This window comes from Phoca vitulina, unplaced genomic scaffold (assembly GCF_004348235.1).
Source record: "Phoca vitulina isolate PV1807 unplaced genomic scaffold, GSC_HSeal_1.0 scaffold33, whole genome shotgun sequence".
NCBI lineage: Eukaryota > Metazoa > Chordata > Mammalia > Carnivora > Phocidae > Phoca > Phoca vitulina.
The window spans coordinates 7160316-7185559 of record NW_022589736.1 but is presented as its reverse complement, the minus strand read 5'-3'; the positions used below and the strand labels follow the sequence as shown (position 1 = coordinate 7185559).

Below are 25244 nucleotides of genomic sequence, written 5' to 3'. Positions count from 1 at the left end.
TTCCAGAAAGCCACAATATAGGCTGTCTGTGCCCACCGCTCCGCTCTTAGTGTGGTTTCAACCCCAGTGCTTCTTCCGAGTGCCCCGAGCTGCACGTTGTGTGCTCTTCCTCCACTGTGAGTATGGAAAGACCTTTAAACTCTCGGGCTCTCTCTCCCCATCTGTGGTCTGCGTCTTTGATTTCAGTTTCAGTCATTGTTGCTGGGCTGCTTTTCAAATGCAGTTTCCAATACCTCACTGCAACAGTTGAGATCACTCTCTTCTCGCTCCTACCCACGATGGATAGCCTGAGGCATTTACATTTTTTGCTACTCAGGTGGCTTTAAGCTGACATCTCTCGGGACTTGAATTAGCTTTTCCCTAACTACTAGTGAAGCATAACGTCCTTTATCTCTGTGGACGTTGGGCTTACTCTTCTGTACAATGCATTCTTCTCAACATGTCTGAAAACTATTTGTCTTTTTCTGGTCAATTTCTAAGAGCTCTCGGAGGCTATAAATATCAGCTCCCTTTCATCCAGTTGATAAATATTTTCCAAATTTATCGTTTGCCTGTTAACTCTGATGAAAGTGAACTTTGCCATGCAAAGGTTTAATGTGTGTATGTTCAACTACGTTAATTTCTTCTTTCATAGCATTTGATTTTCTGGTCTACTTAACAAAGTCTTCTCACGCACAAGACTGTGCCCTGGAGTTTCTTGTAAGTATTTTTCTTCTCCCTTTTTATACTTCATATTGTTTATGTATCTAGAATTATTTACACATATGGTGTAAGAAGGGAAATCCAATCCTATTTTCTTTGAGGTGGATAGGCGTTTATTCCAGTATCATGTGTTAAATAATTCATTACTCTCCTCTGGATTATACCCCCCTGTTAATCATATCTTAAATTCTCATATAAATAAAACCTAATTCTGAATTTTCTACTCTGCTCCACGAGAAGTTTTATGTAACCTTATACCAATACAATTATTTTTTTACTTTTTATTTATTTAAAATCAATTTAATTAACACAACCTGTATTATTAATTTCAGAGGTAGAGGTCAGTGATTCATCAGTTGCATAGAACACCCAGTGCTCATCACATCACGTGCCCTCAATGCCCATCACCCAGTTACCCCATCCCCCACCCCCCTCCCCTCCAGCAACCCTCAGTTTTTTTCCCTAGAGTTAAGGGTCTCTTATGGTTTGTCTCCCTCTCTGATTTCATCTTATTTAATTTTCCTTCCTATCCTCTATGTTCATCTGTTTTGTTTCTTAAATTCCACATATGAGTGAAACCATATGATAATTGTCTTTCTCTGATTGACTGATTTTCTCTGATTTTGCTTAGCATAATACTCTCTAGTTCCATCCACGCTGTTGCAAATGGCAAGATTTCATTCTTTTTGATGGATGAGTACAATATGATTATTTAGGTAATTGTGGCTTTGTAATAAGTTGTGAGGTCCAGTCAAGAAAGTGTCCATCACTGATACTTTCTATGAATTTTCTTTTCAGGAATTTTCTCTCTGGCATTAATTTTTTTTTTACATACACCAGAAAAATTTGTATATGATTTTAAAAATTGGACTTTTTGGGGAATTTGAATTATAATTGCTTGGGTATATGCATTATTTTATGGGAATTTAAATTTTAATAAACTGTCCAAAAATTTTGCATACATTTTCACTTGTTCAGATATTATTTTACGCCTTCAAAGATGTTTTCCATAGAAGTTCCATCACTCTTGTTAAATTTAGTCCTAAGTATTTTGAGGTTGTTATGATTAGAATGCAGGTGATATTTTGCTCATTTCCATTTTGTGGTGCTTTGGTGCAAGTTTTGTGTATTTGTCTTGTACCCAGTCAATGACAGAAGTCTCTAGGTGTATTCTAGTATATTCTTTTCTTTTGTATTATATTTGCATCCTTTAGGACAATTATACTATAGTTAGTGACTTCTAAAGTATGTCTATTTTCACAGTATGACACCTTTTTTATTATCAGAGTTTAGTTAAATGACTGTAGCATTTTGTAGTACAGAAAATAACTGGTTTTTGGAAAATTCACACTACTTCTTTTAAAATAATTTAATTTATGTATACATTTCTAGTTTATTGATGTAATTGATAGGTAACCTTGTGTAAATTCAAGGCAGTGTGATGATTCGATATACATATGTGTTGCAAAATGATTGCTACGGTAAGGTTATTTACTACATCTACTACCTCACACAGTTACTTTTGGGGGAGGGGTTGTGAGACCTTTTAAAATTTACTATCTTGGCAATTTTCAAGTGTACAATACAGTATGATTAACTAGAGTCACCATGCTGTTTTGATCCCCAGAACTTATTCACTCGACAAAAGAAAGTTTGTGCCCTTTGACCACCTTTACCCATTGTCCCCCACATAGCTCTAGCCTGGCAACCACCAACCTACTCTCTGTTTCTGTAAGTTCGGCGTTTTTAAGAGTCTACATACTATATTGGAAATTAAACTGAGGAAATTTTAAATATTTATGTGTTGTATCAATAAAAAAATAATAAGCCTATGACATATTAACATGAAAAGTACATTTTATGAAAAATAAAAATATTTTCCAAAACAAAAACCCATTAGGGACAAGAGTGATACTGTTTGATATTTTTGAAAATCGAATGAGTAGCCAAAGAGAAGACAACTGGAATATCAAATCTGCTTCTGCATTCCATCTGGTACAACATCCCATGCTGTGTAAACCTCTGGAAAACTCCACTGTATACATATGAGATAGTGAGGATGAAAAAGGAAAATAGTATCTTGGTATCATGAAGATAGTCTTTTTCTTATGCCTCAAAAAGGGATTTTGGGGCCTCCGTGGGGTCTGTGACTACACTTTGAGAACCATTGTTTTGAAGTTCAGATGAAGCCACCTTCCTTTGGTCCTTGGCCACCAGAGCTCTTCAATATTTGAAATTAGCAGGTATGTTATAGTGAATATAAATAACGTAAGAAAAGGAAAGAAAAGTGGTGGGAAAAGGCTACACAGTGCTTGATGTCCATTACCATGAGGATAAGAAAGTCTGCACCAGTGACATAGGGCAGGGTTCATGAGAGAGCCTGGTTCTGACACAGTCGGTGGTTGAGATTGAACCAGCTACCTTGGCGTGATGCCTTGCCTTAAGAGTCTGGATTAAGAATGTGAATGTAAATTAAGATAATTGTGATCTTGGATTTTGCATAGATTATGGAAGGGACCAGGAAGAATGTCCTTGTGTTCTTAAAACCCTTAGCCTGGGACCCATTGCTTTAGCCATGGGGAAGTACATAATTGGTTTATCTGGAATTAGTTGCTCACCTCATAACCAATAATTGTGTCTAAAGACGCAGGCTCTGTAAACTCCAACTCTGTAAATTGGAACTCCTTATGACAGAGCAGGTCACGTTTCTCTTATGGAATCCATACGTACAAGGAATTATCTTGCTCTCCAAACACATTTCTTTGCAATCGGAAAACCACAAGGATGGGAGCAGCAGTTGCTCAAAGATAGGGAACCAGAGGGACACCTGGGTGGCTCAGTCGGTTAAGTGTCTGCCTTCAGCTCAGGTCATGATCTCAGGGTCCTGGGATCGAGTCCCGCATCGGGCTCCCTGCTCAGCGGGGAGTCTGCTTCTCCCTCTGCTGCTCCCCCTGCTTGTGCGCACGCTCTCTCTCTCTCTCTCTCTGACAAATAAATAAATAAACACCTAAAAAAAAAAAAAAAGATAGGGAACCAGAATGCATGAAGGAAAGTTATGGTGCTATTCCAGGCAGTTGTGACAAATGTCACAAAGATGCCAAGTATTAGGTTAAGTCTCCCCTTGCCAGAGAATCATTTCTGCCGGTTGGTTAGAGTATGTCTAAAGCTCTTTTATGACTGGAGAGGAATAGCATCTACAATGAATTGTCCTTAGTTTCACGCTAAGTAGATTAAGCTTACTCTACCAATCAAGACATGGGAACCGATTTTTATCGAGTATCTAAAAGTTGGTTACATTTTGGAAAAATCATCTCTGAAACAGTTTGCATTGAAATCACAAATTTAACATCACTGATGAGACAAACTGCGGAAAAAAACATGCAAAAGCAATGATTGTAAAAATGTTATTACTAGACCAACACCCAGATTTCCTTCAAAAAAGTTTGGAGCTCTGGAGTCTATCTGAAAGCTTGCCACATTCAGGGGAAAGCTTGGCCGGTGAATCGAGCTAATATTGGTCGATTAGAGCCCTCAGAGTGGTAGTTCCTAGAATCCCCAACCCCGCCGGCCTGTGGCAGGTAGCTGTGAGGATGGAAATGAGAGGTCCAGAAGGGTTTGTTGGATCCAGGGTGGTCAGTATCAATGTTCTGTGTTTCGATGGTAGGTTGCTGCTTCCGCCTGCTGCCTGCAAATACAGAGGCTCTTGCCATTGTTTTATACCCCAAAGGGTATAAATCTTAATGTGGATTCCAGGAGATTTCAAGGAGCCATCTCTGCTTTTGGAGGCATTCAAAAACACTGTTATCTAGGGCATGAGTTTGTGGGAGGGGCTAGCATCATTCAGTTCATTTTGTACTTAGCCACACGAAAGGGATGCTGAGGCAGTGACAGCATTAGTGGTTTAGCTAAACTCCCGGCAAAGCCATACATTAAAAACCCACAGCTGACATCCTACTTAATGTTGGAAGGCTGAAAGCATTCCTCCTGAGATCAGGAGCAAGATAGGACACCCATTCCCACCACCGCTATTCAACATTATACTGGACCCTCTAGCCAGAGCCATGAGACAAGCAACAGAAACAAAGGGCATCCAAATTGGAAAGGATGAGGGAAAACTATTCTCAATCACAGATGACGTGACCTTATGTACAGCAAATCCCAAAGGGCTCATAAGGAAACTCGTAGAGCCAATAAACGAGCTCAGCAAACTTGCAAGGAGCAAGGCGAACACGCAGAGATCAGTTGTGTTACTACACATCGGTAGTGAACTCTCCCAAAGGAAATTTTTTGAAAGGTACAGAGTTTTTGTTGGGGATGACAAAAATGTCCTGTGTCGTTAGTGGTGATGGTTGTACAACACTGTGTATCTATTTAGTGCCAGTGGACTGTGTAGTTATGCATGGTCAAAAGGACATTGTTCTGCAGATTTTGTCACAGTTAAGACAGAATCTATAGAAAGATAATCATAGATATCGTAATGTCTACTAATTATATGGAGCAGAGATCCACAAAGTGAGCACGGCTCACTGCCTGTGCACATATAGCCCCCAAGCTAAACATGACTTAGACATTTTTTTTAATGGCTGAAAAATCCAAAGGACGAATAATATTTCAGGACACTTGAAAATTATGGGAATTCCAACTTTCAGTATTCAGAAGTAAAATGTTTTGGAACCAAACAATTAGCGGGATTTGGATGATTGATTTATCCTTAGTTAGGGCCCTGATATGGTTGCCTCTCCTTAGGTGATTCAAATCCAAGCCACTGATCACCGAAATGACCTCTTTTTTTTATGGTAAACCTTTACTTTCTACACACTTTAGAAAGTGCCCGCGCCTTTGCCTTCCTTATAGGTTTTAGTATTTTTGCACCCTGGTGTCTCATGAATGGACTTGCCTTTTAGAGGTTCCGTTTACTAGTATTATGGGATCCACAGGATTTATTCTCCTCTCTTCCACACTGTGAAGCTCTTTCTGTACTTGAGCGTCGGACCACTGACTCGTCACTTGTGTGGCCCCTGGTGGATCCATTGTTCCTGTACTTGGCACACTTCCTGTCCATGCACCTGCCACCATCCTTCCCACCTGGCGCCCTTTCAGAGCTGCTGGGCTTGCCTCAATGTCCTGCTTGCACAAATAGACACATTCAGAGCTCTACTCTATCACCTGCCATGGATATAAAAGAAGAAAAAGTAGTCACGTCCATTCACCTTCCCTCACTTATTAAAACCGGTGACAAACTCAACATATTTTATTTGTGTTCATCCTGCTTTTATATTTCAACTGCCTTTTCCTAACCTTTATATTAATTTTCTGTTTTTCACTGTAATTATGAACTCATAGCTTTTCATAGAATCAACTTCTTCCAAATAACGATAATGTTATTTTCATTTTCAAATTGTCACAGGTGTCTGGCAGGATTCCTTCCTTGGATGCCTTGTTTTATCAGCCTTGCTGCTGGCTTGATTTCTGGCAACAACATGGTATTCAGGTCTGTCCTGAATTTTCCTGATGCAAGACACAAATAGCTACTCTCTAAGAAGACAGATTTCTTTTCGGAGGAAACAGAGCTAGGGAGTAAACTCTGGTCACTGGTATCACACAAGAGAATTGGGGGTAGGTAGAGATGCTACTAGGTCCCGTTTGCCTCCCTTAGGAGAGACGGAGCCGGAAATAGTATCTTAAACATAATTTTAGAAGTATGAGCTCACATCACGTTTCCGATTGAATATATTTCTTAAAGGGTGAGATATTGTCAACCACTAATATCTTATACTATGTTGACAGTTACTTTATTAAAGGAGTTGGTTAGAGGAAATTAAAATAAAATGGAGAAACCAGGCAAATAGAAACAGGTTTGAGATGGTTGAGAATCAGTACTGAGGGGGAATTGCAGATGCCGATTCAAGGTGGTAGTCCGTATCAAAGTCCAGAAAATACCAACGAGTGTTTCATAATTAAACAATCCCTGGTATGAACTATGCAACCCAAGGAGAAGGTGCCAGTCACTGAGCTGGCTTTGGGCAAGCTCAAAGGTCTTGGAAGAATTTCTAAACTCAGTAAAGGCAGAGACGGAGCAGTTCTAGTTAGAGGGGCCAAGACAAGACATCGAAGGGAAAGGACAGGAGACGTCTGAGCAGAGGAGGCCAGGAGGGAGCAGGTTGAGAAGGCATTTGGGGACTCTAAATCTGGGCAGGCTGAACACCTGCTGGTAAGTTCATTGTGACCAGTTATGCAATAAAATCTACAAACCCAGGGACTTTTTAAAATAAATTTTAATCTGTTTCTTCAAAATTAATATATTTTCATTTAGGGATCTGAAAAATTGGCTACTCCAGAACAGAGACCAAAATCACAATAAAAATAAATATCACAGTAATTGTCAACATTCTGGAGTTTCATACCCCATGTACGCATTGTTTATGTAGTGTAATCTTACTTTCTTCACCATCTTTGTAGCTGATCTTTTCATGGAATACAACAATTTAAACAGACTTATGAAAATGGTATTTCATTTTTAATGCATATTTTATTTTCCCCCCACATGTTTTTAATATTTATAATGCATACTTTTTTTATTGAGATATAATTGAGGTATACCGTTATGTGTTTCAGATATGCAGCGTGATGATTTGATATTTGGATAGATAGTGGAATGATGGCCACAGTACGTCTAGTTAACATACATTTCATGCATGTCTCCTATGTGTAAGCAAGGTGGAATAGACTTACTGGGAGTCTAACGCCTTTTTGAGAGGAGAGGAGAAGGAGATGCCTTAATGCACCTGATTTAAGCACGAGAGGGAAGGAAAAGATTAACAGAGTCAGAATCCAGAAATTAACCTAATAGCGTTAGTCAGCCTCTTGTAATGAGACCTGCTCTATTTATTATGGATAATACATGCTAGAAAAGGAGTGTGACAGCCCAATAGTCTGTTCAGAAATTTTTCAATGAGGTATCACAATACTGTCACAGGGTCAATGAGCTAGGAATTTTCATGCTCTGTTGATCAGAATGTAAACACTGATAGGGCAGAGCCTTTTGAGAAATTGGTTTGGAAACATCAGATAAGAGCTTCAAAATATATATATTTAATAATTTTCCATAGCATCATAAAATCTGAATAAACATCATTATAATTTCTTTTTTCAAAACTGTTTAGGTAGTCTGTGTACTTTCTATTGCTACATATCATGAAGCAGATAATGCCTGGATTTCAATTGCTCTTTTATTTATTTTTTATTTTTATTTTCTTAAAGATTTTATTTATTTGAGAGAGAGCACAACCAGGGGGAGGGGCAGAAGCAGACTCCCCACTGAGTAGGCAGCCAGACATGGGGCTCGATCCCAGGACCCCGAGATCATGACCTGAGCCAAAGGCAGACACTTTACCGACTGAGCCACCCAGGCACCCCTCAATTGCTCTCTTAATTTATCAGTTCAAACTTAGAAATGGAGGTAGGCCCAGAGTTAGAGCTTCATTAAATAATTTAAAAACAAAATTAATCAAAGATTAATCATTCTAAGACCATGTTAGAATAATACAAATGTATTGGGGTTGTCAAATTCAACTCAAAATGGATTAAAGACTTAAATGTAAGACCTAGAACTTTAAAACTCTGGAGGAGGGTGCCTGGGTGGCTCAGTTGGTTAAGCAACTGCCTTCGGCTCAGGTTGTGATCCTGGAGTCCCGGGATAGAGTCCCACATCAGGCTCCCTGCTCAGCAGGGGATCTGCTTCTCCCTCTGGCCCTCTTCCCTCTCATGCTCTCTGTCTCTCATTCTCTCTCTCTCAAATTAATAAATAAAAAAAATCTTTAAAAAAAATAAAATAAAACTCTGGAGGAAAACATCGGAGAAAATCTTAATGACATTAATCATGATTTCGTACCAGAAGTACAAGCAACAAGACGAAAATAAACAAGTGGGACTTCATCAAACCAAAAGCTTGAAAACAGCAAAGGAAACCATCAACAGAGAGAAAAGGCATTCTTTGAAATGGAAGAATTTGGCATTTGCAAACCATGTATTTGACAAGAAGTTCCTTTCCAAAATATATAAGGAACTCCCCCAACTTGTTAGTAAAGGAAACTAATAACCAATTCAAAAATGGGCAAGGACTGAAGTAGACATTTCTTCAAAGAAGATATGCAAATAGCCAAGAGGTACATGAAAATATGCTCCACATCACTCATCATCAGGGAGATGCAGATCAAAACCACAATATCACTTCATACCTGTCAGGATGGCTATTAACAAAAAACAGTGGGTAGCAAGTATCGGAGAAGATGTGGAGAAACTGGAATTCTCAAGAATTGGAATGTCAACGTTGCAGCCATTTTGGAAAACACTTGGCAGGTACACAGAACGTTAAACCTGGGTTTGCTCTATGATTCAGTGATTCCAGGCTTATGTATAGACCCAAGAGAATTGAAAATGTATGTCCACACAAAAACATGTGCATGGATGTTTACTTAAGCATTATTCCCAGTAGGCAAAAAGCTGAAAAAACCAAATGTTTGTCAGCTGATGAATGGATAAAAAGCATGTGGTACATCTCTACAAAGGGATGTTAGCCAGTAAAAGGAGTGAAGTACTATTACACGCTACGACGTGGACTGGCCTTGAAAACATTATGCTAAGTGAAAGCAAGCAGTCACAAAATGCCACAGAGTGTATGAATGCATTTATATAAAATTCCAGAATAGGCAAATCCAAAGAGACAGAAAGTGGTTGCCAGGGGTCGAAGGGAGAGAGGAATGGGGAGTTGTTTCTATGAGTATGGGGTTTTGAAGGGTTATGAAAATGCTCTAAAATTGTACATGGATAACAACTCCATGAATATACTAAAAACTGCTGACTTGGGTAATTTAAAGGGGGTGATTTTATGGTATGTGACTTATATCTCATTAAAGCTGTTAAAAAAATAGCAATTATATTATTTTCTCCCCTCAGCAGATTTCTTTTAATAAAAAGCCAGAAGAGTGCAAAGAGATGAACCGAATGAAAGCTTGCTCTATAAAGCTGAATGATGGACACCTCATGCCTATGCTGGGATTTGGCACCTCTGCTCCTAGTGAGGTAGTTGTAATGACATTGGAGATGGAGAGTAGCAGACATGGGTCCTTATCAGAATCAGAATTTAGGAAATGCAGGAAGGCCTCATTTTCTCCATTTGTAAGCTGCTTCTCTCCAGGTTAGGTTGTTTTCTGCATTAGGTCAATGCTTTTCAAATTTTAATAGGCATACAAACACTGGAGGATCTTGTTAAAAATGCAGATTTGGGGGGCGCCTGGGTGGCTCAGTCGTTAAGTGTCTGCCTTCGGCTCAGGTTATGATCCCGGGGTCCTGGGATCGAGCCCCGCATCGGGCTCTCTGCTCTGCGGGAAGCCTGCTTCTCCCTCTCCCACTCTCCCTGCTTGTGTTCCCTCTCTCGCTGTGTCTCTCTCTGTCAAATAAATAAATAAAATCTTTAAAAATAAAAAAAAAATGCAGATTTGGGGGCTGCACCCACAAAGGTTCTGAATGAGTAGATCTGGGAATAGGGCTTAAAAATCCACATTTCTAATGAGCTAGCCAGTGACTCTGATGCTGTTTATCCAAGGATCACACTTGGAGTGGTGCTCTATCAAGGGACATGGAAGTGTGTCATCTATCAGCAGTCCAGGCATGGGCAACGCTGTTTCTGTTCCTTGCACCTGCTGTCCAGTTGTAGCCATTCAAAGTCTGTTGGAATCAGTAAAACCCAGGAGTCAGGGACTTCGCAGCAACCTTGCTTGTCATGAAGTTTCTCTGTAACGCCGAGGGTCCAAGAGCTCTCTGTCCACCCACGCTCGTAGAATATCTAGAGAAATCTCAGCCGCTGAAGGATCTGGAGAGAGGCAAGATTCACGTAGAGAGAGTGTTGGTGGTCTGGAGTGGAAATACTCTCTTAGAGGCCCGGTTGTTAAGACTGTGCCATGGGGAGAGCCACGTGGCCCTTGGACATTCTCTCTCTGCTTGGAAAACTGAGCTCCATGCATGTTTCTTGTTTGAACATCGCGAATTTACAAGAGCACATCTTCAGTGGTTCTTGGCAGAGGAGCTCATAACTATTTAGAGCAAGTTGTAGGGCTCGTTCGTTCCCCAGCATGAGAGTCACATGGAATGTCATGCTGAGGACTCAGCAAGGACGCTAGCACAGAGTGTTGCTTTTCCTCGGACGTGGCTTTTAAGTCTGTATCATTGGGAGTTACAAATGAAAAAGTAACCCTGGGAGACATTTTAAGTGAGGGAGAGGAGGGGCACAGAGAGAGGAAATTATGGATAACTTTAAAAGTCCAGCCTGGTAAGCCAGCAGAACAGTAGGCAGCTAAGAAAAATAACCAAGTTGTCTATTGATTATAGGAGAAAGTATCACCTACAGACACCAACTTAGTAATAACCTCCACCATAACAACAAACTTAATGACGAGCTATTTTTGCGTAAAAGAATAGTTTATTTTCTTTTACCTCTTTGTCCTTCCTCAAATGTTGTTTGAAGTGTTTCTCCAAGTTGACATAGGTAAATCATTAATTTATTCTGTGTAAAGTTATACCTTCATTGCACTGATAGATAATTTTGAGCCTTAGACTTCTGAATTGCAATCAGTGTAATAATCTCTTACCAGTGAAATAACTTGGGACTGTAAATCTATAGACTGTATAAAACCACAGATCATGTAAACCCAGAGGCAGAGGGTTAAACCAGTGACGAGTGGGGCCAGCTCATGGGCTCACGAGATCCGACGGTGAGCACCTTCTCCTAATATTCATAGCTTGAAGTTAGCGGTGGTGGGAGTATTTATACCATAGAAACTGGCAAATATTCTAAATCAGGACTTCTTTTCTTCAGAGAGTCTGTTGTTAAACATTTACCACTAAGATTATAAGTCAGCATTTAGCTCTGTCACCTCTAGCTCTCAGCCCTTAGAAAAACAATAGGTCCTGCTGAATAGCTCTGCTTGTGGAACTGGCCATTCCTGAATCCAGTAGGTCCTTGTCTTTTTATGGTCTTCTAGGTTGCGAAGAGTAATGTAGAAGAGGCTGTCAAGACAGCAATCAGTGTAGGCTACCGCCATATTGACTCAGCTTATTTGTATCTAAATGAAGAAGAGATTGGGAGGGCCATCCGGAAGAAGATTGCCGACGGCACGGTGAAGAGAGAGGACATATTCTACACTTCGAAGGTTCTGTGTATAGTTTCCTATGTATCTGTGAATAATAGACATGTTGGGTCTCTTTCCTCTGAAGTAGGAAAATAGAACTGCTCCAAGGATGAAAATATTTGTAAAAATACTTATGTATTTTGTTAACTTTTTAAAAAAGATGTACTTATTTATTTTAGAGAGAGAGAGTGTGCATGTGCACCAGCAGGGGGAGGGGTAGAGGGAGAGAGAATCTCAAGCAGGCTCCCCACTGAGCACGGAGGCTATGCGGGGCTTGATCTCATGACCTGAGATCTTGACCTGAGCCTAAATCAAGACTTGGATGCTTAACTGAGTGAGCCACCCAGGCACCCATATATATATATATATACATATATATATATATATATATATATTTTATACTTTTGAGCATTTTCTCCTACTATTCCTCATATCCATGGATATCATATCTGAAACAAATAAAAGAACTTATATATTTAAGTCAGACTAGAAAGAGAATCCAAGAGGCATTTTTCCAGTAGTGTTCATTGAGCTGACTACTACTAGAGCCAAATATATATATATTTTTAAAGATTTTATTTTATTTGAGAGAGAGAGAGAGAGGACAAGTGGGGTGAGGGCCAGAGGGAGAAGCAGACTCTGTGCTGGGCAGGGAGACCAATGTGAGACTTGATCCCGGGACTCTGGGATCATGACCTGAGCCAAAGGCAGACGCTTAACAACTGAGCCACCCAGGCGCCCCTAGAACCAAATATTTAAATGTGAGGTGAAGTAGCCCATGAAGAGAGAGTTGAAGTCCACGCAAATGAATCCTAGGCAGGTCTGTGAACAGATATCTCTTCCTTTTCGCTTCAGAAGATGAAGCTTTCTCTGTGTGTTAGATGCGGTATCACCATCTTACTCTCATCTGTTTATCTCCTTTCCATTAGATCCTTTTGTTTTGTTGGTTTTAGCAATTTTGATTGATTTTCCTTAAATTATTACTTCTTTAAAATAAGCTGACTAAAGTACCCTCCCCACCAAAATCCCGATAGGGCCCAATTTTCTTGGGAACACTGAACCATTTAATACAGTCAAGACACAATTTCCTGAATCACAACTGCTTGAGGTTCTTGTTTAAAATGTGATTTCCCAGCTCAGTCTCCAGATACTGTGATTTATTAGGTTTGAGGTAGAACTCAGGGATGCGTTCTGTACAGCGAGACCAATTAATTCCTTTATGTTCTAAAGTTTGTGGGGCGCCTGGGTGGCTCAGTTGTTAAGCGTCTGCCTTCAGCTCAGGGTCCTGGGATCGAGCCCCACGTTGGGGCTCCCTGCTCAGCTGGAAGCCTGTTTCTGCCTCTCCTACTCCCACTGCTTGTGTTCCTGCTCTCGCTATCTCTCTCTCTGTCAAATAAATAAATTTAAAAAAAACTTTAAAGTTTGAGACCCTCGGTGTAGGGCCATACTTGTCCATTTCTACCTCATTGTCTTAATTCAGTATGAAACAGAAGCCATGAGGATACGGAACTTAGGAGCTTGGCAGGATGACTTCCCAATGACGGCACTTGGAATTGTGGTTGTTGTTGTTTACTTGCCATTTTATTATTTTCTCCTAAAGATTCTTTTTTTTTTTTTTTTTTTTAGCTGAATCAAATAGTTTTATTTGGTTCCGCTTAGGCTAGAACCAGGCAGCAAGCCCCTGATGACTCAATCAACTAAGCCATATTAAAATACAACAATTTTTTTTTTTATTGAAGTGAAGTTAAAAGAGCATTTTTTGTTACAGAAGTAGAGTTGAAATACAATATTCTTTTAGTTCCAGGCATACAACAGAGTGGTTTGACAAGTCTATACATTACACAGCACTCACCACGATAAGTGTAGCCCCCATCCGTCTCCATGCAACGCTGTTGCAACATTATTGACTATATATATTCTCCATTCTTCATGACCTACTTACTGTTTAACTAACTGGAACTTCATACTTCTTGATCTCCTTCACCTGTTTCACCCCTCCCCTGCCTCCCGTCCCTTCTGGAAACTACCAACTACCATTTTCTCCTCTGTATTTATGAGTCTGTTTCTGTTTTCTGTTTGTTTTTTCATTCGTTTGTTTTGCTTTTCAGATTTCACATATAAGTGAAATCATATGGCATTTTTCCTTCTCTGAGTTATTTCACTTAGCATAATATCCTCTAGGTCCATCCATGTTGTCACAAATGGCAAGATTTTGTTTTTTTATGAATAACATTCCATTTGTATATATACATATGTACCACATCTTTTTTATCCATTCATCTATCAATGGACATTTGGATTGTTTCCATATCTTGGTTGTTGTAAATAATGCTGCAATAAACATAGGGGTGCATGTATCTTTTTGAATTAGTGTTTTCATTTTCTTTGGGTAAGTACCCCAAAGTGGAATTATAGTAGTAGATAATATGGTATTTCTAGTTTTAATTTTTTGAGGAACATCCTTCCATGCTGTTTTTCACAGCAGCTGCACCAGCTTGCATTCCCACCAACAATGTAGAAGGGTTTCCGTTTCTCCACATCCTCGCCAACACCTGTTGTTTCTTGTGTTGTTGATTTTAGCCATTCTGACAGGTGTGAGGTGGTATCTCATTGTGGTTTTGATTTGGGTTTCCCTGATGGTTGATGATGTTTAGCATCTTTTCATGTGTCTGTTGGCCATCAGCTTGTCTTCTTTGGAAAAATGTCCATTCAGGTTTTCTGCCATTTTTAATCAGATTATTTGTTCTTTTGGTGTTGAGTTGTATAAGCTCTTTACGTATTTTTGATATTAACCACTTATCAGATATATCATTTGCAAATATCTTCTCCCATTGTGTAGGTTGCTTTTTTTGTTTTGTTGATTGTTTCCTTCACTGTGCAGAAGCTTTTTACTTTGGTGTAGTCCCAACGGCTTATTTTTGCTTTTATTTCTCTTGCCTCAGGAGACATATCCATAAGTATGTTGCTGAGGCCAACATCCAAGAGATTACTGCTTGTGTTTTCTTTTAGGCTTTTTATGGTTTCAGGTCTCACATTTAAGTCTTTAACCATTTTGAGTTTATGTGTATGCATGTGGCTGTCCAGTGTTCCCAATACCATTTGTTGAAGAGACTGTCTTTTTTCCATTGCATATTCTTTCCTGCTTTGGTGAAGATTAATTGACCATACAGTTGTGGGTTCATTTCTGGGTTTTCTGGTCTGTTCCATTGATCTATGTGTCTGTGTTGTGCCAGTACCATGCTGTCTTGATTACTACAGCTTTGTAGTGTAACTTGAAGTCCAGAATTGTGATATTTTCAGTTTTGTTTTTCTTTCTCAAGATTGCTTTGGCTGCGCAGGGTCTTTTGTGGTTCCACACACATTGTAGGATTGTTTGTTCTAGTTCTGTTGGTGTTTTGAGAAGGATTGCATTGAATCTGTAGATTGTTATTGGTAGTATGGACATTTTAACAATATTAGTTCTCCCAGTCTGAGAGCATGGTGTATCTTTACATTTGTTTGTGTCATTCATCTTTAATTTCTTTCATTAATGTCTTATAATTTTCAGAATCCAGGTCTTTTATCTCGTTGATTAAATTTATTCTTAGGTATTTTATCCTTTTTGATGCAATTGTAAATGGGATTGTTTTCTTAAGTTCTTTTTCTACTGTGTCCTTATTGTATAGAAATGCAACAGATTTCTGTATATTAATTTTGTCTCCTGCCACTTTACTGAATTCTGAATTTACTAGTTCTAATAGTTTTTTGGTGGAGTCTTTATATGGTATCATGTCTGCATTACAAATAGTGACAGTTTTATACTTTATTAATTTCTTCTAAAGATTCTTAAAAAAAGGGGGTGCCTGGGTGGCTCAGTCATTAAGCGTCTGCCTTCGGCTCAGGTCATGATCCCAGGGTCCTGGGATCGAGCCTGGCATTGGGCTCCCTGCTCAGCAGGAAGCCTGCTTCTCCCTCTCCCACTCCCCCTGCTTGTGTTCCCTCTCTCTCTGTGTCTCTCTCTGTCAAATAAATTAAAAAATCTTTAAAAAAGAAAAAAAGATTCTTAAAAAAAATCATCTCATACCATTTCTCTTTTAACCACTGCAGGTGTGGGGAACCTTCTTCCGTCCAGAATTGGTTCGAACTGGCCTGGACATGTCCCTGAGGAAGCTTGGGTTGAGCTATGTGAATCTTTATCTCATTCATTTCCCAGTAGCTTTGAAGGTTAGCAAAGTTATTTTACTTTGATGATCAACATAACAATTAGTAGCTGAATACAGCAGAGGATATAGTTTATAAAAATGAGGAGAAAACATACATAATACTTTGAGATTCCCTTTTTTCTGCTACATATTCCCATCCCAGTCCCAGAGTGACAAGAGCTCACTGGCTTCCATGTCTTTGCTTCGATCTTATGAATCCATTGTCTGTATTTTGAAGATCCCATGCTCCTAAATCTCAGCCTCTGTCCTCTTGTGTCTGGGGAATGTCCCAATGTGGAGACCAGTTGAGGTACCTGAGATTTAATGAGTCTGGAGCTCAGGCCTTGAGATGCTGATGAGTCATGCTCTCGTATGGCCACCTCCAGGTGGAAAGCAGGGGTGGGAGTGGCCTATTCCAGAAGGGTCGGGGGCCAAAGGGCCTGTGGAGTCCTGGCACCACCCTCACTTCTCTCTAGGATGTTGTCCTTGACACAAACAATATTCATTAAAACTTTAGCAGTTAAAAACATACTTTCTAGGAAGTATACTTCCTCCACGTACTTTCTTTCCCTTTAGCCTAACCTTCCCATTCGTTTCAAGAATGAGAATAGATTGTTGCATTAGCCTCAAGGTCTGTAGGCTCTAGACGGCTTGGCTGGGGCCAAACATAGCTTTATACAACCTCTCATTCTTTTCTGTGTCCCAGCCTGGGGAGGAACTTTTCCCAAAGGACAAAGATGGAGAAATCATTTTTGACACAGTGGATTTCTGTGCCACATGGGAGGTGAGTATAACTCCAAAGATGCTATCTATGTCTCTGCATGTTGGGAGACAGAGGATGGACAAGGAATCCAGGAAACATGTGTCTCGTCCAATTCTGCTCCCGTGTAGACTTGGGCGAGTCCCTGGATGTCCCTCTGCCTTGGTTCACATCATCCCCATTTAATAATTCAGTAAGTACTTATTGAGTGTCTATGGTGTACTCAGTGTGGGGAATTTTTAAGTTCTCAGGCTACATCAGTGAACAGATCAAGGTCTCTGGGCACATGGCGTGGAAGGTGCTGTGGCATGAGGTTGGAATGGGAAGGGAAGGCTGACTCATGCAACTGAGAATGCCAAGGTAGCTATGGGATGCAGATGGGCAGGGTAGGCCCTCCTGAGCAGCTAACATGGGGCAAAGATTTGCAAGAAGTAAGGGAACTGATCATGTGGGCATCTGGAGGGAGAGTGATACAGGCGTAAAGAAAGCCAAGGCCCAGTGTCGCTTTTTTTCTTTTAAAGATTTCATTTATTTACTTGAGAAAGAGTGAGAGCGAGTGAGCGAGAGAGAGAGAGCATAAAGGGAGAGGGAAAAGCAGACTCCCTGCTGAGCAGGGAGCCCGATGTGGGGCTCGATCCCAGGACCCCAGGGTCATGACCTGAGCCAAAGGCAGATGTTTAATGACTGAGCCACCCAGGCGCCCCCAAGGCCCAGTTTTTAAGGTAAGAGAGAACCTATCGTGTTCAAGAACAGCAAGGGGGCATGTGTGACTGGAACAGAGTGAATTTGGTAACCCTAATAGGAAATGAGGTCAAAGGGAAAAGAGGGAGCCAGTGGTCTGGGGGACATGGATGGCCTCCTCCCTGCTTCCTGTGCTTCCCAGGCTCCACTTCCTGTTCTCCTGGAGCTTGTTTTGCCATCGCTCAAGGTTTTTTAGCTTTCAGCTAAAAATCGCATTAGCCCCTTTAGCTCTGTCATGAACCCCTTGCCTTCTTTCCTTACTCTATCTTCTTACTCATTTTTTTTTCTATTATTTTCTTTTTCATTCTCATACTCGGTTAACCAATTCCTATCTCATTTATTGACAAGGGCACCTTTCAAGGCTTTCTCTCTCCTGCTGTGTCTCACCTTCTCTCCCAGCCCCAGCCCCCAGGCTGAGCACGCTACTGTTTATCATGCTTCCCCAGCCGGTTACACAGATAACTCCTCACACCCCCTCTGTTCACAGGCCATGGAGAAGTGTAAGGATTTAGGGCTGACCAAGTCCATCGGTGTGTCCAACTTTAGCTGCAGGCAGCTGGAGATGATCCTGAGCAAGCCAGGGCTCAAGTACAAGCCTGTCTGCAACCAGGTGAGCCTCACCAGTCCGCCCCCCCACGCCCCAACCTCTTCTCCCTCCTCAGCTTCCTCTTCCCTCATTTCAACAAGGTCACCAGTGGCCTCTCCCTCCCCTCTAGAGAACGGAGTGCATTGCAAGTTGTTGAAACAGGTCCCAAGGCCACATCGCTTTATAAACAAACATCGGAGGGTCAGGTTGGAGTGTAATCAACTAGAGGTGCTATGGTGGTTGGTCCTAGAAAATTAAAGCTAACCAACTACTGGGCTTTCTCACCTCCGGTCAATAAAGTTGGAACACCCTTGTGTAAAGGAAAACGGGGAATTCTGTTGAGTTCTGTGTCACGAGATAACCACTGAGACTCGAAGGTACAAAATCAGCCTGCCACAATGTGAATACATGAACGCCATTGAACCCTACACTTACAAATGGTTAAAATGGTAAACTTATTTTTTTTATTTAAATTTTTATTTTTTTAAAGATTTTATTTATTTATTTGACAGGGAGAGAGTGCACAAGTGTGGGGGAGGGGCAGAGGCAGAGGGAGAAGCAGACTCCCCACAGAGCGGGGAGCCCCATGTGGGGCTCGATCCCAGGACCCCGGGATCATGACCTGAGCCGAAGGCAGACGCTTAACCAACTGAGCCACCCAGGCGCCCTGGTAAACTTATTTTTTATAAAAAATGGTAAATTTATGTTATGTGTATTTTACCACAATAACAAATTTACAAGTAAAAAAAAAATTAAGAAGTCCACTTGTTAAGATAAACCTGCTTTAATAAGCCACACATACAACTTGCTTATTTTAGGGAATAAAGTAAGAAATCCTATGAGTAGGGAAGTGAGCGGCCGCCCCTCTGCACTAGGCAGGGCCCACACGCACCCTGGGTTTATGTCATCTCCTTTTAAATTTCTGACCTGCTGGCTGACAGAGAGGGATAGGCAGTCCGTGTATTAAATATCCGGGAGGCTTATTTTTAGATGAAAATACAAATAGGAGTTCTAAAAAGTTGAGGATAACTAGGGAGGTTTACCTCCACTTTGGGCATCACAAGTTTAGAGGAATTAAAGAAACTGGTTCTGACCGGGGTAGTGGTGACCAATTAAGAAGCCGAACGTGGCCGTGAGCTCTATAGGGCCAGCAGAACTCGGCCAAGTGGAGGTCATTGGTCGGCGGGGCATCTACACGGGCCTGAAGAGCTGGTGCGGAGTATAGTCCCTGGTGACCTGTGAGGCAAACGGGTTATCGTGGACGGTGGTTGAGGTCAGGTGTACCCGGGTCCAGGTTTGGTTTGGGGCCCCGCATACAACACATCCCCCTTCCTCCCCACCTGAGCTGCAAACAGGAGTGGCCGTGACACAGAGAGTTAATTTGCACTTCCTGCCTGAGCCAGCCCCAGCAAGCCAGCTCATTCCGGATCTCTGCTCCCTCTGATCTGACCCCCGGAGTCAGAGGAAAAGCAGCGAGAAAGGTGTGCAGCAGAAAGTGCTTCTGCCGCACTTCCGGTCTGGGCTCTGGCACATAAGGAGCTGGGGAGTTGTGCCTTGCATCCGTACAATAATGGAAAAGCTGACCCAATAGAGAACCAGCCACTCTGTTTCGATCCCTCAGAGGATTGGGGTCCAGGCAAGCTGTTGCCCCCAAAATTGGAGAGGCAGGCAGGCAGATGCAGGGAATCACAGCTTCCCAGGAACACAAGGGCTGCGAGGGTCCCTTTGGGGCAGGAGAGTGTCAAACAGCAGCTGCTGAGTTGCTGGAGGCTCAGTGTGGATGAGTCTGAGAGCTAAAGACTCCAGGGGGTGGTCCCCACACTTTTGTGATTTTTACCTCCAGAAGCCCTACCAGGTTTTCCCAATGAACACTGGAGAAAAAATTCCCTCATGCTTCTAGCCGGGGGAAAGGAAAGTAGTCAGCTTGAAAAATGGTTAGAACATTCTGTTTCTGTTCGGGCCCACCCCACAGCGAAACCACTACACTGCGGCCTAACCACCTGGGGTTTAACTCGAGCCCAACTGATGTGATGGAAGGGAATAGACCCAACCCCAGCCCAAGAATCCACAATTGAGCTGAGCTGGCCCCTAGCCCACCCGTCCCATGGCTGGGTTGACGGTCTTGGCCCACATATACCTGGACAAGAAGGCAGAGAAGACGTGGTTAGCATTCTGGGTAAAGGTTCTGGATTTCCTGCCCTCCAGGTGCATGGAAGGAAGACAGATGGAAAATAAGGAGACAGCACCACTGAATACCTTTTAGTGCACAGAAACCTCTCTCACTAGCTGTGTGTGTGTCATAACACTAATAACAGTTTCTGATGAATAACAACTAGCCATTTCTTTCCACTTGATGGCAAAGGGGCCAAAAGTCCCAAATCCCTCTACACCCGGGACAAGACTGAGCTTGGGCAAGGGAACAGGTGCAGGGATGCAGAGCATTGCTGCTGTTTGAGGCTCCAAGGATCACGCAGAGACATCACAATATGATGTGGTGGGAAAGAGGAAAGCACTCTGGTTTCGGGAGCCAAAATTACTCAGATGTGGAGGATGAGGCGGGGCGGCTGTGAAGAGAAGAGATCAGTGTAAGGCTGAGGATAACTAGGAAAGGCAGAGCTGCTCCTCCCTAGATATGAGCAATGCATGAGGAGACCCAAGTCCTCCCACCCCGATCTTGTCTCTCCTGAGCCCCGAGCCCATTTCTCGGTACTCGCTGTCTCTGGGCAGTAATCCAGAGGTCAGCCTCTGGCCACTCCACTGGCACAGCTGTGGGTGATGATCCTGTGGGACAATTAAATGCGTTTGTGACCATGCGACACAGCCCCGTATGTTCCTCATCAATTTGGTGGCCCTGGTCCTGTGATCCAACCCTTCTGCTTGGCACTCTGCAGGTGGAATGTCACCCTTACCTCAACCAGAGCAAACTCCTGGAGTTCTGCAAGTCCAAGGACATCGTCCTGACCGCATACGCTGCCTTGGGGTCCGACTCCAGGAAGGAATGGTAATGATCTCTGTGTACTTTTTCTAACCACAGACGCCGTATCTTCTGGAGTCGTTGTTGCTCAACCCTCAGGGGGAGGTTGACGGTAGACAGCAGGAATAATCCATCCTTGTAAACCCTTTAACTATCCTACGTTGTAACGACTCAAGAACACAGTATTAGGTAATAAAATCACTGATTAGAACGTTCACACAATTCAAAAGCTTTGGCCTTCGAGAGTGACCAAGGGAGCCCACACCGCGATTCTGACGCTTGATAGTTGAATGATAGGAGACAAGTAACAACTTCTGTAAGTCTTAGTTTCTTTATCTCTTGAAGAGGAATATAAAAATGCACCTTTCAGCACTTGACAGAACAGATCATTACTTGAAAGCACTTTTGAAGTTGTTATAAAATAATTGGATTATTTATTATCTTGGAGATTATTGGGTCCTACTTTGGACAAACATTTTATCTTCTTGACTCATCCAGTCTTTTACTACATTTCTCAGAAAAGTTTAAGAAAAAAGAAATAATACCTGAGAGTCCTTTTCTGCCTTCCTTTCTCTGGTCCTTCTCTGGATTTACCAAAAGTAGCGAAAACAGGGCTGGAGACAGCCAGAGGGTAATGAGGCGGATTTCAGAGGATGAAGCCCCCGTAGCGTGAGTGGGTATACGAGCTCAGGCACACGGCACCTCTGCCTCTCTTCCAGGGTGAACAAGAACACCCCTGTTCTCCTGAAGGATCCAGTGCTCAAGGCCATTGCTGAGAAGCACAGGTGCACTCCCGCCCAGGTGGCCCTGCGTTTCCAGCTGCAGCGGGGAGTGGTGGCCTTGGCCAAGAGCTTCAATGAGAAGAGAATTCAGGAGAACTTCCAGGTTCGTGGTAGGGCTGTGGGCAGCAGGGGACCAACAGAGGTGCCTCATTTCCCTCGGGTCTGGGTTATCTGTGAGGCCCCCGAGGTCTGTTTGGGTGTATACTGTGTGCCTCTAAGTGCTGTATGTAACTGCTCTATCCTCCGGCTGAGGCAGGGAGGGAATGTGGGAAAGGACTCCAGAGGGTCAGGTTTGGGTCTCGATGTTGTTTTTTTTACCCCACAGTATGGCCTTGATTTCTTCAGGGGCAGAATGGAGGAGTTAGATGAGATGTGATTTGGGCTTAAACCTAGGATTCCTTTGTCTAGGATTCCTTTGTTCCAGCCACACCCACACCCACCCAGCAACCCCGAGGGTGGTCTGAGTTCAGTGGACACACTGCCACACAGCGGAATGAGCCCCAGGTTCATGACCACCGTCTCACAACACCTGCATACATCCCTACATAAATATGTGTTTCTCCAGGGGGGACGAGGGCAGTCAGGGACACAAGGAAAAGGAGCCAATCTTCTCCCATTTCTGACAGGTTTTCGATTTCCAGTTGACACCAGAGGACATGGAAACCCTGGACGGCCTAAACAAAAACATTCGCTATTTTACAGATACGTAAGTAGCTCGGTGTGCTGTAGACGCTGGGGAGCAGGACGGTGATGGGCTCCACTGGTCCCAATCCACAGAGGGATGCCTCATCTTTTAGGAAAGTGGCTGGGAAATGTTCTTCCTTCTGACCCCCTGTTCCCTGTGGCTCTCCTGTCCTCTGTCCCCACCCCACTTGCATCCCAGGGGCAAGCGGGGTGCTGGCATCCCCTGCAGATACCCTTGACTTCTGCCCTTCTCGCTGCCCTAATCCAGTGGGCTATATGAAACCTGGGGAAATCCCATACTCTGCATCCCCAGCAATTTTTCCCTCCCCATGGGATGGTTCCTAGAGGCATTCAAACATGCTCCCATCTTTAAAACCAAAACCAAAACCAAAATCTTCTCTTGAGCTGACTTCACTCTGCAGCCACGCCCCCTTCCTCCTTCCGCAGGGAAACTTCTGGAAGAAGCATATTCCTGCCACCTCGAGGCTCTCTCTTCTGAACACACACAGACTAGGCACCTGCTCCCCACTTTGCCAAAACTCTTCTCATCAAGGTCAGCCATGACCTCCTCTCCTCATTCATCTTGTCTTAGCTGGTGAATTGCTCTCTCTTCCTAGGAACTCGTTCCTGGCTTTCCTTTCGCACAGGCCGTCTGCGTTCCCTTGGTCTCCCTAGCTGGTCCTTCTCATGTTCTTTGCAGGCTCCTCACCATCCACCTGACCTCTTAACTTTGGAGTGACTCAGTCCTTGGACCTCTTCTCTTTCCTATCTGCACCCACCTCCTCGGGGATTTCATCCAGTCTCATGCTTTAAACACCATCTAAATACACACTCCCCAAATTATATCCAGCCCAGACCTACGAGGATTTGTGTATCCATTTGCTCAGCTGCACTTAGGTGTGGAATACGTATCTCAAACCCGTCACGTCTACAGTTGAGCTCACGATGGCATGTGCAGATGCCCCCACCACACACACACGACACACAGTCTCATCCCAGAGTCTTCCTGCTCAGGTAGCTGGCTGTCGTCTGCTCCACACCTGGAGGCCAGAGTGAACAGGCACTCCTCTCCTTGACATCTGTTAGCCTGTCCCCTCACTCAGAGTGAAGGCCAAGTTCCTTACCACAGCTGCAGGGCCAGCAGGATGCTCCCGCCCTCGCTGTCTGCGTCCGTGTCCTTCTACTCTCCCCCTGCTGACTCCAGTGCAGCCCTGTGGCCTCCTGGCTGTTCCTCACAGACGCCAGGCCCATCCCAGGGCCTTTGCACTGACTGTTCTCTCTGCCTAGAATGTTCTTCCTCCCGATAGCTGGATGCCCACTCCTTCGCCTCCTTCACGTCCTCCCTCAGGGGTCACCTCTGTGATACCTTCTCTGTCACCTTACCTAAGAATGCAACCCTGACCAGCAAGACCTTTCTCTCTACTCGACTTTGTTTTTCTGTTGGCACATATTCCTAATTAGCATACCATACGGTTTACTGATTTATGCTGTTTATTTCCCATTTACCTCATTCGAAATGTTAGATTCCTAGGGCAGGATTTTTAAAAATCTACTCTCTCCCTGAGTGATTACTAAATGCTGGTTGAAGGAATAATACCATCAAATGATATAGAAGGAAAGGAAGGGAGAGTGGAGAAGCGGGCAATTAATATTGGTCATTTTAATCAGTAATTAATTATTTAGTGATTTAGCACTTCCTATCTCAAAATTATTACTATATATATATATATAGAGAGAGAGAGTCTACCTCCCTTGCTAAAATGAAATCCCCCTGATGAAGTGACTTACATCATAATCACTGTATCCATCCCTAGGTCTAAAAAGTAATTTCTTACTGAGTAAAGGGGTAGATGAATTACTTCTGAGTGCTTGAAAGAAATTGAACAACAGTGACATTCTTATCACCTTCCTCTTCATTGCCTTGAAATATTTGTTAACTTTATGTATTAAACCAGGTTGGCATGGTTTTAAAAAAGGCAGAATTCATTTCTGCCCTCTTGGGAGTTTAAAATAGCAACACAAAGAGTTTATCTCCTTAAGTTGTAGAATAATACAGTACCTGCAAAAATGCAACATATTGGTTTATTTTTGTACCCGTGTTCATGAGTTTGTAAGTGTATTTTCTACATTCTATTCATTACAGTGTCAAGGAGGGGTACATGGTTATTATAAAACTGGGTGCCTTTGTACCTGTCCAAAAGAAAGTTCCATTAATTTTCATACTTAAGCCAGTTTAGAAGAAACCTCTCTTTATCCAGCCCAGAAACAGTTACTTGACTAAGTCTCTCCCTTTGCCTTTTAGATTTGTTAAGCATCCAGATTATCCATTTTTTGATGAGAATTGACAACAGCGTCTGGTTGCTCCAGAGTTCTTTGACTCTGGTTGATGACCGGCAAACAACTCACCGATGAGAAGGTATCTCGTTTATCCACGTTGCTTAGCCTGACAGGGTGATATGTGGCTTGATTCCCCAGATCTGGAATTAAAGTCTCTAAACCCAGTCTCCCCCTCCCCCCAAAAGTCAAGGAAAATACATTTCAAACAACCTAACCTTTCAATGCCTTGGTTTTTAGTCTGTTTTGCTTTTTCTTGTGTCACAGAGGTTGAAATGCTGATCTTTTGAAGTGATCACAGGGAATATTAATCT

The 25244-nt window shown here is 42.6% G+C and overlaps 1 protein-coding gene across 1 annotated transcript; it reads left to right on the top strand.

Annotated features, from left to right (window-relative positions):
- The first annotated feature begins 640 nt into the window (after nt 1-640).
- On the top strand, nt 641-25244 carry LOC116645613 (aldo-keto reductase family 1 member C1 homolog). The gene is made up of 11 exons (XM_032425958.1): nt 641-699; nt 9661-9783; nt 11742-11909; nt 15975-16091; nt 16776-16853; nt 18058-18180; nt 21048-21157; nt 21850-22015; nt 22539-22618; nt 24704-24706; nt 24899-25244. The coding sequence occupies exons 2-11, from the start codon at nt 9697-9699 to the stop codon at nt 24939-24941; spliced, it is 975 nt and encodes a 324-aa protein (XP_032281849.1). The 5' UTR covers nt 641-699; nt 9661-9696; the 3' UTR covers nt 24942-25244.

Excerpts from the sequence above, each read along its gene's own strand:
- LOC116645613 (XM_032425958.1), top strand. The coding sequence starts at position 9,697 with ATGAACCGAATGAAAGCTTGCTCTATAAAGCTGAATGATGGACACCTC. Across the intron at positions 21,158-21,849 it reads TCCGACTCCAGGAAGGAATG|GGTGAACAAGAACACCCCTG; the intron begins GTAATGATCTCT and ends CCTCTCTTCCAG. Across the intron at positions 22,016-22,538 it reads GAATTCAGGAGAACTTCCAG|GTTTTCGATTTCCAGTTGAC; the intron begins GTTCGTGGTAGG and ends CATTTCTGACAG.